This window comes from Pseudorasbora parva, chromosome 15 (genome assembly GCF_024679245.1).
Source record: "Pseudorasbora parva isolate DD20220531a chromosome 15, ASM2467924v1, whole genome shotgun sequence".
NCBI lineage: Eukaryota > Metazoa > Chordata > Actinopteri > Cypriniformes > Gobionidae > Pseudorasbora > Pseudorasbora parva.
Genome location: NC_090186.1, coordinates 30,587,392 through 30,602,747, shown reverse-complemented (window position 1 = coordinate 30,602,747; position 15,356 = coordinate 30,587,392). Strand labels below are relative to the sequence as shown.

General features: G+C 36.9%; 1 protein-coding gene across 2 annotated transcripts in view; it reads left to right on the top strand.

Annotated features, from left to right (window-relative positions):
• Window positions 1-15,356, top strand: part of nbas (NBAS subunit of NRZ tethering complex) — a 258,738-nt gene that overhangs the window by 89,121 nt on the left and 154,261 nt on the right. For both annotated transcript variants that reach the window (XM_067417672.1, XM_067417671.1), the window contains exons 31-33: window positions 5,101-5,213; window positions 9,331-9,444; window positions 15,121-15,234. In XM_067417672.1, coding sequence (XP_067273773.1) covers window positions 5,101-5,213; window positions 9,331-9,444; window positions 15,121-15,234 — 341 coding nt within the window. The remainder of the gene's footprint in view (window positions 1-5,100; window positions 5,214-9,330; window positions 9,445-15,120; window positions 15,235-15,356) is intronic.

Genomic DNA, 15,356 nt, shown 5'->3' with positions numbered 1-15,356 from the left:
AAAAATTAAAAATCTTACCAACCCAAAACATTTAAATGGTAGTAAAATGTTACAAAAGCTTTTTATTTCAGATAAATGCTGTTCTTTTGAACTTTCTACTCATTGAAGAATCCTAAAAAAGTTTTTTTTACACAGCTGTTTCAACATTGATAAATGTTTCTTGAGCAGTAAATCATGATATTAGAATGATATCTGAAGGATCATGTGACACTAAAGACTGGAGGAATGATGCTCAAAATTCAGCTTTGCATCACAGGAATAAATTACATTTTAAAATAGATTCAAATAGAAAACAGTTATTTTGTATTGTAATAATATTACAGATTTTTTGTATTTCTAATAACATAAATGCAGTCTTTTGTGAGCAGAAGAGACTTCTTTAAAAACATAAAAAAAATCTTACCAATCAAAAACTTTTGACCGCTAGTGTACATACTAATTGTACACAGTACACACACACACACACACACACACTCGCTCACTCGCTCACTCACTCGCACACTCGCACACTCGCACACTCGCACACTCGCACACTCGCACACACGCACACACGCACACTCGCACACACGCACACACACATTATGTAAACAAAAACTTTTATTTTCGATGTGATTTAATCACAATGCAATTTCCCCCAGCATTTAAACATCCCCCAGTTTTTTGTTTTTCCACTGCTTAAAAACTGCTAATATTGTATGCTCCTATTTTGATTGAATTTGTACGTGTCAGCTAAATAAATGATTACTTTAATTTTTGTTCATTATTTACTTAACTTTCATAGGGGGCATCCCCCCCCCCCCATTCGACGTGTACTCATGTCAAAAAAAAGATTCGACAGGATGGGTACAAGTAGGCTTCAATCAAACTAGTTAGGACCAAGCAATAAAACCATGAGTGAAAATAGCCTGAAACTACCAGTTTCTTCAAACTCTGCTGCAGTTTTGTGAGGAGTTTATGATGAAAGAGGAAGAAACCCCGCAGGAATCAAATGGTCCAACGTCATTCTGGTCTCCTGCCTCTCGTATAAGTCCAGCCCTTCACAACGCTATTATTGGTGTAATTAGCTGCCATAATGAGAGATCGACTCCATCAGAGACAGACAGTCGGTCGCTCACTTCCGCCCTGCAGCTCTAGGTTAATGCGTTTCCAGTCTCCCTGTCTGTCTGTCTATTTTTGTTGTCTTGGACTGGAGCGTTAAGGGTGACAGACTGCGGCCCCTGAGCGATGGGCCGCGTTGCAAAGTGGGTCAGTAATTAGGCCATCGTCTGTTCATGGGCTGGACGGGCCGCCACTCCGTGTGCATTCACACGCGTCTCACATCACTGTCATTCTCTCGCACTCGACAGACGGGAAAACGTAGATGGACAGTAATTATGAGCTTAATGTTTAAATTACAGTACTTTCGCCTCAACTGAGAGAGACTGAAAGATTGAAAACAAAATGGATGGAGAATGTAAATGTGTCAGTTAGGGACTCTGGGAGGAACTAGGACTGGAAAGTGACTGACTGACTGATTTCCCTATTTGTTGAAATGATCAGTACTCTTCCTGTTTTGGAGGTAGTAGTTTAAAATTCGTTTTAATGGTGATTGCTAAGACTATTTAAAGTGAAAGTTCACCTAAAAAGGAACATGCTGAAAAATTCAGCAAAAACTTTGATGCTTCAAATTCTTTAAGATATTGTAAAAGAAATACTTATCAATTGAGCAGTTTAATCCAAGACTTCTGAAGAGACATGATCGCTAAGGAGCACATCAGTTAGGGTCAAACACGCTTGAACAGAACAAACCTCATTGGTTCTTGTGAATCAAGCAAGGACATTTAAGATTATATGTGCAGATTCCACTATTTTTTCATTAGTACTTTTCCAAGCAAAATTGAAAAAGGAAAAAAATGGATTTTTACTAGGGGTGAGGACAGATTTTTTTTATCGAGGTGAAAAGCTGTCTCGTGTTGCGTCATGTCATATGGTCAAAATGAGAGAGAGAGAGAGAAATTATATGTTGTTGTTTTTTAATTAGATTGATTAACTTTGAAACAAGATATTCACATTGTCTACATTTCTACAAAACCATAAATACAACTTTCAAATTAGGTGTGAAATTGTACTTAAAAAAATCTTAATAGCCTAAAATACATAAATGGAAATAAAAAATCTCCTAATTTCTGGGTTATTAGCAATGTTAAATGTCTCCACGTTCAATTCCAAAGAGATTTTTTTTTCAAATGTCAATGGGAAGTGCTGTGTCTTAGCATTGAAAACAACTGTGCGTAATCCTTAGAGAGTGAATACTTAAGCCATCGTCACATACAGACACTTCCTGCCAAACAAAACCGAGAAAAAACACTTGTAATTATTAGCTTACTGAGGCTAATCAGAGGCCTTCATTACAAAGACCGTTTTAGCCTCAGGAAGCAGAGGGCTGTGCAGAGAGTGTTTAGAGCAGTCGTTTCATGTTGAATGGGTTTTACAGGGATTTTGAAGATAGCTGGTGCTGTTGGTACATTTTAATAGTAAAGCTGTTGTCTTGGAAACCGCTTTTCAACCATTTGGGCTGCTCTGACATACTCAGCAGAGTGTTTTTAAAGTGTTCAGTGGAAAGAAAGTGGAGCGATCAGAACATGAGGGTTTTCATCTGTCTGTGCTTCAGAAATCTGGTGGGATTGTGATGTGGTGAATTGATGATAGTTCCTCAAAGTCTTTGGCTGGTCTTACAACTCTTATGATGATCAGGACCATCACACCATCTAATCACTTTTAGTGTAACGGCTGCTTTAAGCCCAAAAGATAAACGTACAGCATATGCGTACAGTCGAACACGTAGCCTTTCAAAGTAAAGTTCATTTGCTAGACGGTCGATACATGCGCTCTAGTCTGCGCTATTTTTCTCCAGGAGTTCGGACGGATAAAAATAGCATTGTATTCTTTTCAAAGTAAAGTCGCAGCTATCCCATAACCCACTCAGACTAGCATCTGTTGTTGTTGCAGTCACCGATCTCCTGTTCTCGTTCCGTGTCTATAGTTTTTTTTCTACTGTGAAGCAATGGTCCCAAGCAGTGTTGCTATCTGATTAGTGGACAACAAATTCATTTTGCATGTGCGACCTCTGCACACAAAATACAAGCAGTTACAAAAATCAGCTGCCGAACATGCATACTATTCTGGTGAAGTTGGCATTATGCACACTGCACGCTGACTCTTGCGTATATGTAAAATCGGAGTATACTTTGTGCTTTAGCTGCATGTGTGTTCTTGCATATATATCTAAGGATTACGCACAGTTGTTTTCAATGCTAAGACACAGCACTTCCCATTGACATTTGAAAAATATCTCTTTGGAATTGAACATGGAGACATTCAGCACTGCTAATAACCCAGAAATTAAGAGATTTTTCATTTCCATTTATATATTTTAGGCTATTAAGATATCACAAATGAAGACATTTTTGTTGTAATCTGATGGCTCAGACAGGCCTTCATTGACGCCAATGTTATTTCCTCTCTCAAGGCCCATAAAAGGCACTAAAGATGTCGTTACAAAGTCCATCTCACTACAGAGTCTGTACAATAATTTTATGAAGTGACGAGAATAGTTTTTGTGTGCAAAAAACCCACTAAATAACAACTGATATAGTGATGGGCCAAGTTCAAAAAAATATACGGACGGTTATGAATCAGTTTGACACGTTATCCGAATCATAAATCAATACGAAATTCAAAACTTTGTTTTGAAATCGGCCCATCACTATATAAGTCGTTATTTCGTTTTTTTGCGCACAAAAACTATTCTCGCTAAGTATAACATTTTTGTAGAGCCGCTGTAGTGAGATGGACTTTGTAACGACGTCTTGAGTGCCTTTTATGGGCCTTGAGAGAGGAAATGACATTGGTGCCAATGAAGGCCTGTCTGAGCCATCGGATTTCAACACAAATATCTTCATTTGTGTTCCGAAAATGAACAAAGGTCTTAAGGGTTTTGTACGACATTAGGGTGAGTAATTAATGACAGAATTTTCATTTTTGGGTGAACTAACCCTTTATGTGCACTGTGTATCTTCAGCCTCCAAATTTTTGAATGTGTTAATTTTGCCCAGGGGAAAGACTGCATGATTTAATAAGTATGCAGTCATTTAGCAAACACTTTCAAATAATGATTATAATATTATACTTTAAACAGGCACAGTATTCTCTAGGTCACTGGTGATGGTTTTAAACTACAACCTTGTGGTTGCTCACCCCAGATCACTAAGCTACACCACTATGATTAATATCTTGTGTACTGTATTGGTAGGAAACTGCTGCGTAAGCTCCTTTAAACTATTTGAAGGGTTGTATATTTTTTTTTATGTTGGCCTGTAGTTCTATGGCCCACAGTAAATCATATGCAAAGTGGAGATGGAAACAGTCTTCTGGGTCCGATTGCAGTGTCACAAAAAATAACTAGCATGTAAAACTCACAGATTGTAGAGGAGACTACTTGAAAAATACTGCTGCCTTTTGTTCTGTTGTTTTATTTATTTTTTTCTCTCTCAAGCTTTTAAATTGAATTATTATTTCTGCTCCGCTTTCTCTGTCGCTATTGGCTTGGCTCAAAAGTGCACCGCTAGCTTCCCTAGGTCCAGCTGTCTTGGCCAAACTATATTGGAAAGTGACAGCAGAGCTGGGCTGGGATCTGTGCTTTTATTTGTTTTTTGGTGTGTCCCTGTTGTCCTATGAAGCACATTTATAGCAGCACAGATGTGAAGCAGACGCCGGCCTCTGCAAGCCTCTGATAACAGTATGAAAGCGACGCGATGTCAGAGTCTCAGTCTGTAATTAAGAAATAAGAAGAATCAAAACTCATTTGAAGGAATGGCTTCTGCTTTTTCTGATTCGCTTCAAAGGAACAGTTCAGTCAAAAAAACAAAACAAAAAAAAAACATTCTGCCATCATTTACTTCCCCTCATGTTGTTCCAGACCAATATGAGTTTCTTTCTTCTGTGGGACACAAAAGGATATTTTTTCCATTAAGAAAAGTAAAGAAGTTTTGGGTGAGCTATCTCTTAAATGTTATGTTTTTAAAAAAAAAAAATTTGTAATAATTGGTGCGTGTCCATCAGGTCGTGCCTGCTGTTGATCACGGATTGTCCTACTCTTGTCCAAGAGGAATTGGATCTTATCAGCGCCCTCTCTCGGTTGGAGCAGTTTGGCGTGAAAGTTCTTCCCTTACAAGGTAATGCAGCACTCGCCTATTACTACTGTTCCAAAAATGTTCTCGTTCCATTTCCTTCAGGAGATTGGTGCGCCCATTGGAAAATAAGCCCCTCAAGTTCCTGTTTGTATTTATTGCTGTGTTTGTGTGAGGTAAAAATCTTATAAGAGCAGAAAAAAATAAATGGTCAAAATATAGCAAAAAAATAAAAATAATAATAATAATTGTCACACTAGGGATGATATTTTAAAGGGTTAGTTCACCCATAAATGAAAATTCTGTCATCATTGACTCTCCCTCAAGTTGTTCCAAACCTGCATGAATTTCTTTTTTCTGCTGAACACAAAGGAAAATATTTGGAAAAATGTTTGTATATAAGCAGATTTTGAGCCCCATTTACTACCATGGTAGGGAAACAAAATACTATGGTAGTCAATGGGGGTCAAAAAGAGTAAATGATGAGAGAATTTTCATTTTTGGGTGAACTAACCCTTTAAATACGCTAAGGTTAAAATTTTTCTAGTTAGTAAGATACAGTACTTTTTTAAGAAATAATTTTGGTTCATCGTGAATGCATTACATTGATCAAAAGTGGCAGTAAATACACATATGATATTACTTGATTACTTTGGTTCTTGAGCACCAAATCAGCATATTAGAATGATTTCTGAAGGATCATTTGAAACTGGAGTGATGGGTGTTGAAAATTCAACAAGAATAAATAACTTTAAAATTGAAAATATTTATTTTAAGTTGTAGTATAATTTCACAATATTATTTTTGTGTTTTTACTGATTTTCTGATTAAATGCAGCCTTGGTGTGCATAAAAGACTTTTAAAACAAATTTGTACTAATCCCAACGGTTTGAACAGTACTGTATGTATATTTATGCATTTGCTCGGAAGTTGCTCAACATAGCAATTTTCCCCCATCATTTGGACCAAACAACTGTTTAAAATCTTAATTGCCTTTGTTTTTTCACAATATTCTTCATTAAATTAACATGGGAGAGATTAACATTTAATAATTTTAGTTTATGCACCAATACAACAATACATAGCAATTTATAAAATTGATTGTTTCGGTCCAAAATCATTTTTAACTGCCCATTTCTTCTTATTTTTTAACTTAATAAAAAACATAAGAATATTTTGTATTCTCAAAAACTTTTCTTAGGAATGTTCTTATCGTTTTTCTTAAGATAGCTCTTAAAAAAACGGTTCCTGTTATTAGTAGCACAGCTCTGTTTATCATATTAGATACATTTAAGTGTGTTTAAAATTATGTTATGACGTTACTCTGTGAGTTCGCTCAGCGGCTGCTGTAACACTTTTACACCTCTAAGAGTAGAGCGTTTCTGTCAAAAAAACACACGAGAGTAACGCAGATATGATGCAATTGACAAGTGACTCCCTCAGTCCTTGGTTAAAATAGCAATTATTTTTACAAATAGTTGGAAAAACTTGGGATATTTTAAGAACTCAACTGAACAAAATGTATTACACTGGCCTGGTAGTTTTTGGGATATTTTACTGCAAAAATCCCACATAGTGTACCTTTAAGAAGTATTCATATTCCCGGAAATAGTATTCTTAAAAATATTCAGCAATACCCAAATTACAATAATATAACTCCAAATAACACTTTTTTAAATTTTCTTCTTAAGTTAAAAATTAAGATGTTCTTAAGCAAATATTTGAAAACTAAAGAATTTTTCAAGAATTGCACTTAGGAACATTCTTACAACTTCTTAGAATTTATCTTAAGAATTTTCTGATTATTGCAAATCCGGTCCCTGATTGGTTGAGCCACGTTCATAGTCATTGTAAATTATTCCGCATTCCAGGCAGTTTGGCGTGACTTTGCCTGGAACGCAGCATTACTCTACAAACTTACACCTGTGACCGCATTACATCAGTATTTACTGCGGTAATTTAAATAAAATATTTTTATTGACTAACTGTTTTACAAAATCTATAAGCCCTGTGCATACATGCATGCATTTTTTTACAAAAAAAAATAAATAAATAAATAAATAAATAAATAAATAAATATATATATATATATATATATATATATATATATATATATATATATATATATATATATATATATATATATATATATATATATATATATATATATATATATATATATATACACATTAACTTATATGGCCATTGTACCATGACTGTTCTTAAAAGCAGTTTAGCCTTGAAAACGGGTACTTTTCCATTCATTTAGGCTCTGTCTAGCTGTTTTTTACACAAGAGCATATCCTGTATGGACAGGCCTTAATTCTTCAAAACCTGCGTTCTTGTGATATAACTGACACGCTCATCTGTTGTCGAGAGCTTTTCTTCAATCATTTTTAGTCTTCATTCAGAAACACTGTTGAGGTTACAAAAAAGAAATCTGGTTAAAACGTTCTGGAGATCTAAAGTATACAATTATTGAATGTTAATCTGTTGTTGTCAGTGAAGCACATTTGTGAGTTGAAAGAGACAAATACCAAGTATCATTGATAATACATCACAAGTGAAATGTGAAGTAAAAGTACTCGTATTTCTAAAAAAGGGAAGGCCTCTTTAGCCCCATGTGTGCTTCTCCCAGTGTCCTTTTGAAGAAGCGAAGAAACTCTTTTATCTAGTCAAGGCAAGGCTAGGAGCAGCTCAACTCTCCTTCCTAAACTTAAGAAGGAAGTCTGAATACATAAATTGGAAACTCTCCTTGAGCTCATTCTCCCTTCCTGGCCCGAGTGACCCCGTGGCTGTCTGCGCGCCAGTCTTATTCCTAGCAGGCGAAGTTATACACCAACAGGGAGCTGTAGCCTGCCTCAGAGCTTGACTTACTGCTTAATTTATCTGCTTATTTCCCATCTACTTCTTTGATTTTCTCCATTCACAAGTAAAAGAGTGAAAGATAAAGAAGCAAAAGTTGAATTGTAATCATTTACACTCACGTTTCAGCAAACAACAAACCTCTTAGTGCTGCATGCACAGAGGCGCGTCTGATTTTTGAAGCAGGTTAATGGCTTTGGCAGGCGCTGCTGATGGCTGGCTGGTCCGTGTGTGGTTCAGGTGCTGCTCCCGTGGCGTCTCCTCTGAAGATGGAGCTGTCTGCCCCCCACAGGCCTGTAACTCGTGGCCCACTCGGCCCCCTGCCTGCTGCAGACCAGCGTGACCTCCAGCACAGACCACTTCCAGCTCAATATTTTAAACTGTGCTCAGTCAGACAGCAGAGACCTGCTTTGTGTCCATCCAATTACCACACATCACAACTACTTGCTTGTTATGACAGGAAGCGTGGAGTGATTTATTTTTATTTTTTTTCATAAACTTTTTTTTTTTTTCTGTGTTTTAAATAAAACTGGTGCCTACTGTGTACTGCATACTTGTTTATAGTATGTGTAACAGTGTAAATAAAAGGCCATGGAAATGTAGAGTCAAATCAAGTGAGTTGCATTATGGTAAGGGTGAGAGTCGGGTAGGCTGTGTCACTTTTTTTAAAGGCATAGTCTTTAGACTCACCCTCAAGTCATCCTAGGTGTACATGACTTTCTTCTTTCAGAAGAATACAATCAGATTTAAAATGTCCTGGCTCTTCCCAGCTTTGTAATGGAAGTGAATGACTGTTTCTGTTTTGAAGTCCATAAAAGTGCATATATACATCATAAAAGTGCTCCACACCTTAATAAAGGCCTTCTGAAGTGAATCGATGCATTTTTGCCATATGCCAATCGCTGAAGTACCCCTTTAATTAATGGAAGTATATAAAAAAGTATAGGGTTTATATTTTCCTGTGTATTTGTCATAGGCAGCTGTATCTGATGGGCTCTGTCTAAATATATGGTCACGTGATAAATAAAATAAGTGTTTGTCTGATATTCTACAGAGATTACAAATGACATTGGCTCAGTGTAGAGATATCTAGTAAGGGCAATGTTAAATCTGATGATCTAAAGTTTTTGTGTAAATGTATGGTCATGTGGCAGATTATGCCAGATTAGTGGGCTTGTATGAAATGATGATTGTATACGGCACATTCTAGCCGGCATATACAGTACTGCATTTCTGCTTGGTCTTAACTTTGGTCTTTGTTTTGTCCTGCTCTCTCATTTCCTCTTTTTCTCTGCAGTGCGTCTGCGGACAGATCGTCTATCATTGATAAAGGAGTGCATTTCACAGTGCTCTACTGCGTACAGACAGTCCACTCTTCTGCTCAGTCTGGCCAGACTGCTGCGTGTTGCAGGTAAAACCGAATTAAAACTTCCCTCAGCATCAGACTAACAGTTCGTTTATGTATGTCCTTTGCAGAAAAAAAGCTTGAACGGAAGTATTTCCAGCTGCGAAGATTCATCAATGCTGTCACAGACAGCCTGCAACAGCAGTTACGATAAAAATTACCCTCATCAGTTCTTGGCATTGCTTCAGCCTAGGCTTTCTTTTAGTTGTTAGTCAATGTAATCCATGAAAGTAATACATATTTTGATGCCATTCCAACATGTCAAGACAGACGTACACCTCAGTGACTATTTCATATATATTAAAGAGGTGATGAATTGAGAAATCAACTTACCCTTGAGCCTTTGATATATAAAATTTCATCGTGATATAAGAATATCCTGTACGTTTCAGAGTTGAAAACTTCCTTTGTTAGTCAAAGAACAGCTTTTATTGACACCACTTCCAACAAACGATCGATCTCAGAATATACCAACCCTTGACATCATCGTATGCTAAAATATACATATCACGCTACCGAGCAATAAACATGCCGAAAATAGCAAGAGATTGCGCTGTTCCTGGTTGTGGAAGAACACAGTCCCTGCATAAGCTTCCTTCGGATTCTAATATTAGGAATGAATGGTAACACTATTTTTAATAAAGTTCCAACTCACGTGGGGAAGACATTGCACGTTTGTTCACTTCATTTCACCGCGGTATTGTTTGTAATCAAGACACAGGTCAAAAATGGATTTGCGGACATATTGTGATCGGAATTGTATAATATGTGATGGTATTAATACAGATCGTATTGATTATGTCTATGTGTGTCTAACTAAACATACCTTAGCATGCTGTCAAATCCTGGAGAATCCATCCAATGAATCCAATGTTGGTTCATTGTGATTCAAGATCAGACTGTATGGGCCAGGGCTCGCAAAGCCTAACATCCCGGGGCTATGTGTTTTCCAGACGGACTACCAAAACATAAGTCTGTCTTCAGAACAGTCAAACTTAAATTGTAAAATAACATTCCTTTCTTGATATGCTTGTTTATTCTCTTGACTTTATATTTGAAGGGTGACAAGTAATAAAAAAATAGCATTCCAATCAATCGTGGGTAGATGAGAGATAAATCATTGTGTTTATTTGATTAAAGATGTTTTGCGAGCCCTGTGAGTGAATCATTCCGGTTGCCATTTTCAAAACAATCCCTCACGTGAACTGACAGAAGAACTTCATTAAAATATGCAAATCTTATCCAATCCTAGTCGTGGGCATTTACTTACAAGTGTACAATGCGGCACGGCCATTAAAACAGAGTGTTTCTTGAGAGAGCCTCAAAATCAGGGTAGTAAATAGCCTATTACTTATTCATTATGATGTTTTTGAATTTAAAAAAACACATGAATGTTATAAGTTGACTTCAGACAACAGTCTAAAAAAGCCAGTTCATGCCCCCTTTAAACTGTACTAATCTGTAAGCTTTACAGTGTGCATTTAATCTGTATCTGCTGAATCAGCAGCATCCTGTCTACAGGTGAATAAATAGATGAATACGCATGAGTGAGGGATTGAATGTATAAGTAGGCATTTCTTTGACATATGCTTTGCTCAGGGGTGGGAGATGAATATTGCATCAGTGCAGCCCAAAAAGATGCGCATCAGAGATGTGACCTCATGAATCAACAGTTAGTTCCATGAATCAGCATGAAGTCAAGTGAAGAGATTGTATAAGATTAATCTTGTTAGCTTTCTCTCTGTCTTTTTTATTCTTTCTGAAGTAAATCCATTGTGCATTTTTCTAAGGGTGACGTGTAGATCGAAAATATATCCAATTTATACTGTACCAGGACCCATGTGTTCAGCGTGATGTGTTGTCCGCTGCAGATAATTGGTCTGTGCTGTTTTGTCCCACATTTGGAATGGTTGGCTTTCAGTGTTTCATTCACAGGAAATGGCAGTGCGAAATCAAAGACAGTGGGGTAATTTTGCAGGCGTACCAGTACGACTTAGCAAAATTGAGTCACACTGACAGGATAAATGGGTGCAAAATGCAACCCTGGTGTAAATTAGCCACTTTTAACAAAAATGATACAAAATCGGTCCTGGGGCTTTTAAAAAGTTCTACTGTCATATCTTTTTCAACAAATAGTTAGTGAAAAGAGCTGGTCAACCTTCATAAATATTGAGCATCAACCTTAGCTTGTATAATGTTTAGTTGTTGTTTTTTTTAGCTGTTAATTTTATGAGGTTTGCAATGTGTAGTTTATGTATTCATGCCCTGAAAATGCTGAGTGGCAAAAGATTAATGCTGAGAGATTAATGTCAAGTCCTGCTTGCAAGCTTAAAAAACAAACAAACAACAAAAACAAAACAAACTCTAGTCAGGCAAATCACGTCGTCTATAGAATCGGTGGACGGGCTTAAAGGACAACTCCGGTGAGAAATGAACCTAGGGGTAATTAACAGATGGTTACCGAGTAGATTGTTCTCAGGGATGCGTTTTCATGAAAATCGAATGTAAAGAGTTTTATCTCTAAAAACAGATTAGCTTATAACACTAGTCTATGGGGTACAGGGTAGACACAGTTTAATAAGAAGACACTTTATAAACATAGTGCAGTACGCGTTCACGGAGAGGCGCCATCTTGGAAAACAGCCTCGACGAATCGATCCACGAGCGCTGTTCTAAGTGAGCTGGTCGATAGGAATTAAGTTTGTGAAATGTAATAACATGGATTTATTTTGGATTAGGAATTTATTTTTATTTATTTATTTTCTCTGTTGTGTTCAGTGTTTTCTTCCAGAAACAACGGACCAAATGAGATTCCAAGTCACAGTTCATCACTTAGCAGAGCGTTTGTGGCTTGATGAGTCGAGACTGTTTTCCAAGATGGCGCCTGTCCGTGAACGCGTACTGCACTATGTTTATAAAGTGTCTTCTTATTAAACTGTTTGTACACTTACAAAGTTCTCAATGCTTCGGTTTGCATGTAGGGACCCTCATTATGCTACCGTGTTAGTGTGAGGCTATTTTTAGCCTTGTTAGTGGTATTAACTAGTGATTTAATTTCACTACTCTGTGCCCCATAGACTAGTGTTATAAGCTAATCTGTTTTTAGAGATAAAACTCTTTACATTCGATTTCCATGAAAACGCATCCCAGAGAACAAACTACTCTGTAACCATCTGTTAATTACACCTAGGTTCATTTCTCACCGGAGTTGTCCTTTAATATAACAACGGCAGAGTTGCGATGGTTCCGCGTGCTACCTGAAAACAGAAGCTAATGAACAGTTGTCTTTCGAATCGGCTTTGGCCGCGACTCTTGAATACTTGGAAGTTAAGCTTTTCTTTAAGAAAAGAACAAAAAAACAGCACCGAAGTCTATCAACTAGCTCTGCTTCACCTTCTTCATTGCTCTGGTTGGTTGTAGCGTTATCCTATTGCGTCCAGAGGGAATTTGAAAGACAACCATTTTGTCAGGGACTGGGGCTGCAAATTAGCATTTGGCTGTAAGCCTATAGTGGAGCATTGGCAGCATGGAATTGTAGCAATGTTTTTTCTGCATTGTCCCTGTCAAATAAATAAATACATACAACCGCTTATCCCATCCCTCGGATTGAGCCCTGCCAATGGTGTGTTCCCAGACCCAACATCTTTGATGTGGCTTGTCAGGCTAGTAATGCATATATATTTGATGTTTAATCCTTGCTACTTCATGATAGCTTTATTTGATGCAGAATAATAATATTAGAATGTTTTCTTTAAAAAAAGCATAGCATTGGCACCTCTAAACAAGGCAAGGGACACCAGAGTGCACCTCATTTGTGGGAAGTGTTGTTAGTTAAACGTTCATCCCAAACTCTTCCAGCCACTTATTTTGTGAGTCAGCATGGGTGTCGGTTGTCTTCTCCTAGGTGAAACGATCAGTGCGTGTGTTGGTTGCAAGGGGTAATTGAGGTGATTCCAAAGCTCTGACTCTCTTCTGAGCCATGTCAGACAGATCAGTATGCAGAACATCAGAAGCTCTTCTTGTCGTATATAGTGAAATTGATTAGCTCTATGAAGTGACTGGGTGTTTGCCGTGCTAGTGTTTGATGTATTCACCTTGGCTTACCCTCGACTAATGCCTGTAGGGCTGTTTTGTTTGTGCGCGCGTGTCAGCGCACCTGCTCCTGTATCTCTGCTGGCATAAGAGAAAGGTGAAATGAGGAGAAACATACAGCAATAAATGCTCCTGATATATCAAGACTTCCATGTCACATATAAATCAGTTTATATATGACGGAAATATGCCACTTCCCATAATATTGACCCTTTCGATTTTGCTGTCGAATAATCATATCCATCCAATCGCAGGTGCTAACACACATGCACACACTTACACACATGCACACGCTCACTTTCCTGTCTCCGCTCGTATTATTGCCTGTCTGGCCTTTGATGCTCGACACACACTTTAATGAAAAAGACAACCCCTATCACTGTTTTCATCGGCTTCATGGTCTTTTTGATTTCCTTATTTTGGACTGAGATCAGCGCTGTGTACGAGGGCATTCTCTGAGATGTGATTGTGATATTTGTACAACATCTAAGCAGCCATCCAGAAATTTCTCAAAAAACACATTTAAAGGAATTTAATTTACTGTTGAATAGTTTCATGTTCTGGGCATTTGTGCTTACATTTGACTGAGTAGTAGAACCATATTTTATGGCATTTTTTATATATATACTGTAAACCCTTATAAATTGTCAATCAGTTGCCTCAAATTTTTTTAAGTTAAAAAATGTAAAGTTTAAGTAAGGAGAACTTGCAGATTTTTATTTTGTAATCACGTTTTAATTCCTCTGCACTAATTCATACATTTAACTTAAAACATAATGTAATCTCAAGTTTGTTGTCGTAGAAACTTGATAGCTTTAACTAGCTTATTCAATAAATGGCACCTTGTTAATTGGTTACCCAATGATTTGGAAGCATTAGCGTAGCATAGCACTTGCTGAATGAGCACAGCAGTATAATGCATTTAACATACAGTAAACCTGTTCTTAAACTAAGCTCATGCTCCACTCGTCACCATAATGGTAACCCTACAAAAAATAAACAAGAACAGAAACTTCTAATCTAGCATAACAAAACATTAAGCACTGCTAAATATCCCACTTAACATTAATCTTGCACAAAAAAATAATAATATAACACTTTTGAAATGTACTGTCCCTTTTGTATCATGGCAATGCATGCTGGGAAATATAAATACTATCAAATTTTTGGTTAATTTTAAATTGGTCTAAATTAAAAGAAGCAAGTTCATAAAACTCAAAACAAAGAGTTTTTTTTTTAGATTACTCAATATGTGTCTCAATTATACTCAAAATAATAATAAAAAAAATTCTAAATAAAAGGCCAATTTTTTGCACTACTTTATTTAATTTGAGTTGGCTCTACTCAAACCAATTAACTATTTGAAGTGTTACAGTGTTTATTATAGTGATCAGAACCTTGGAATGTATTTGTGTTTATTATTTATTAGAGTTTATTAGTGAACTTTGAAATAAGTGACAAGCTCTTTAATTAATCTTAACTGAAATAAAATGTGCTGCTAATGATTCTAATAACAACCAGATTATATATTATTAAACACTTAATGTTCCAGAATCTCATGGTTGTGTGATGGTTTTGGTGTTGGTTTAGGTGATGATGAAGCTAAGAGGAAGGGTCAGGTGCTCACGCTGTTGGCAGAACAGGCTCTGCACTGTCAGGATTTCAAGGCCTCCTATATCCACTGCCAGGATCTGATGGCTGCAGGTAAGCCGATACAGCTTGACTTAAAATCTCACTTCACTTTCTACTTTGTTTTCATCCAAATCAGAAATGCACTGCAGATTTTCAAGGATCAGACTTCTTTTTTTTTTTTTCTTTAAGCTTAC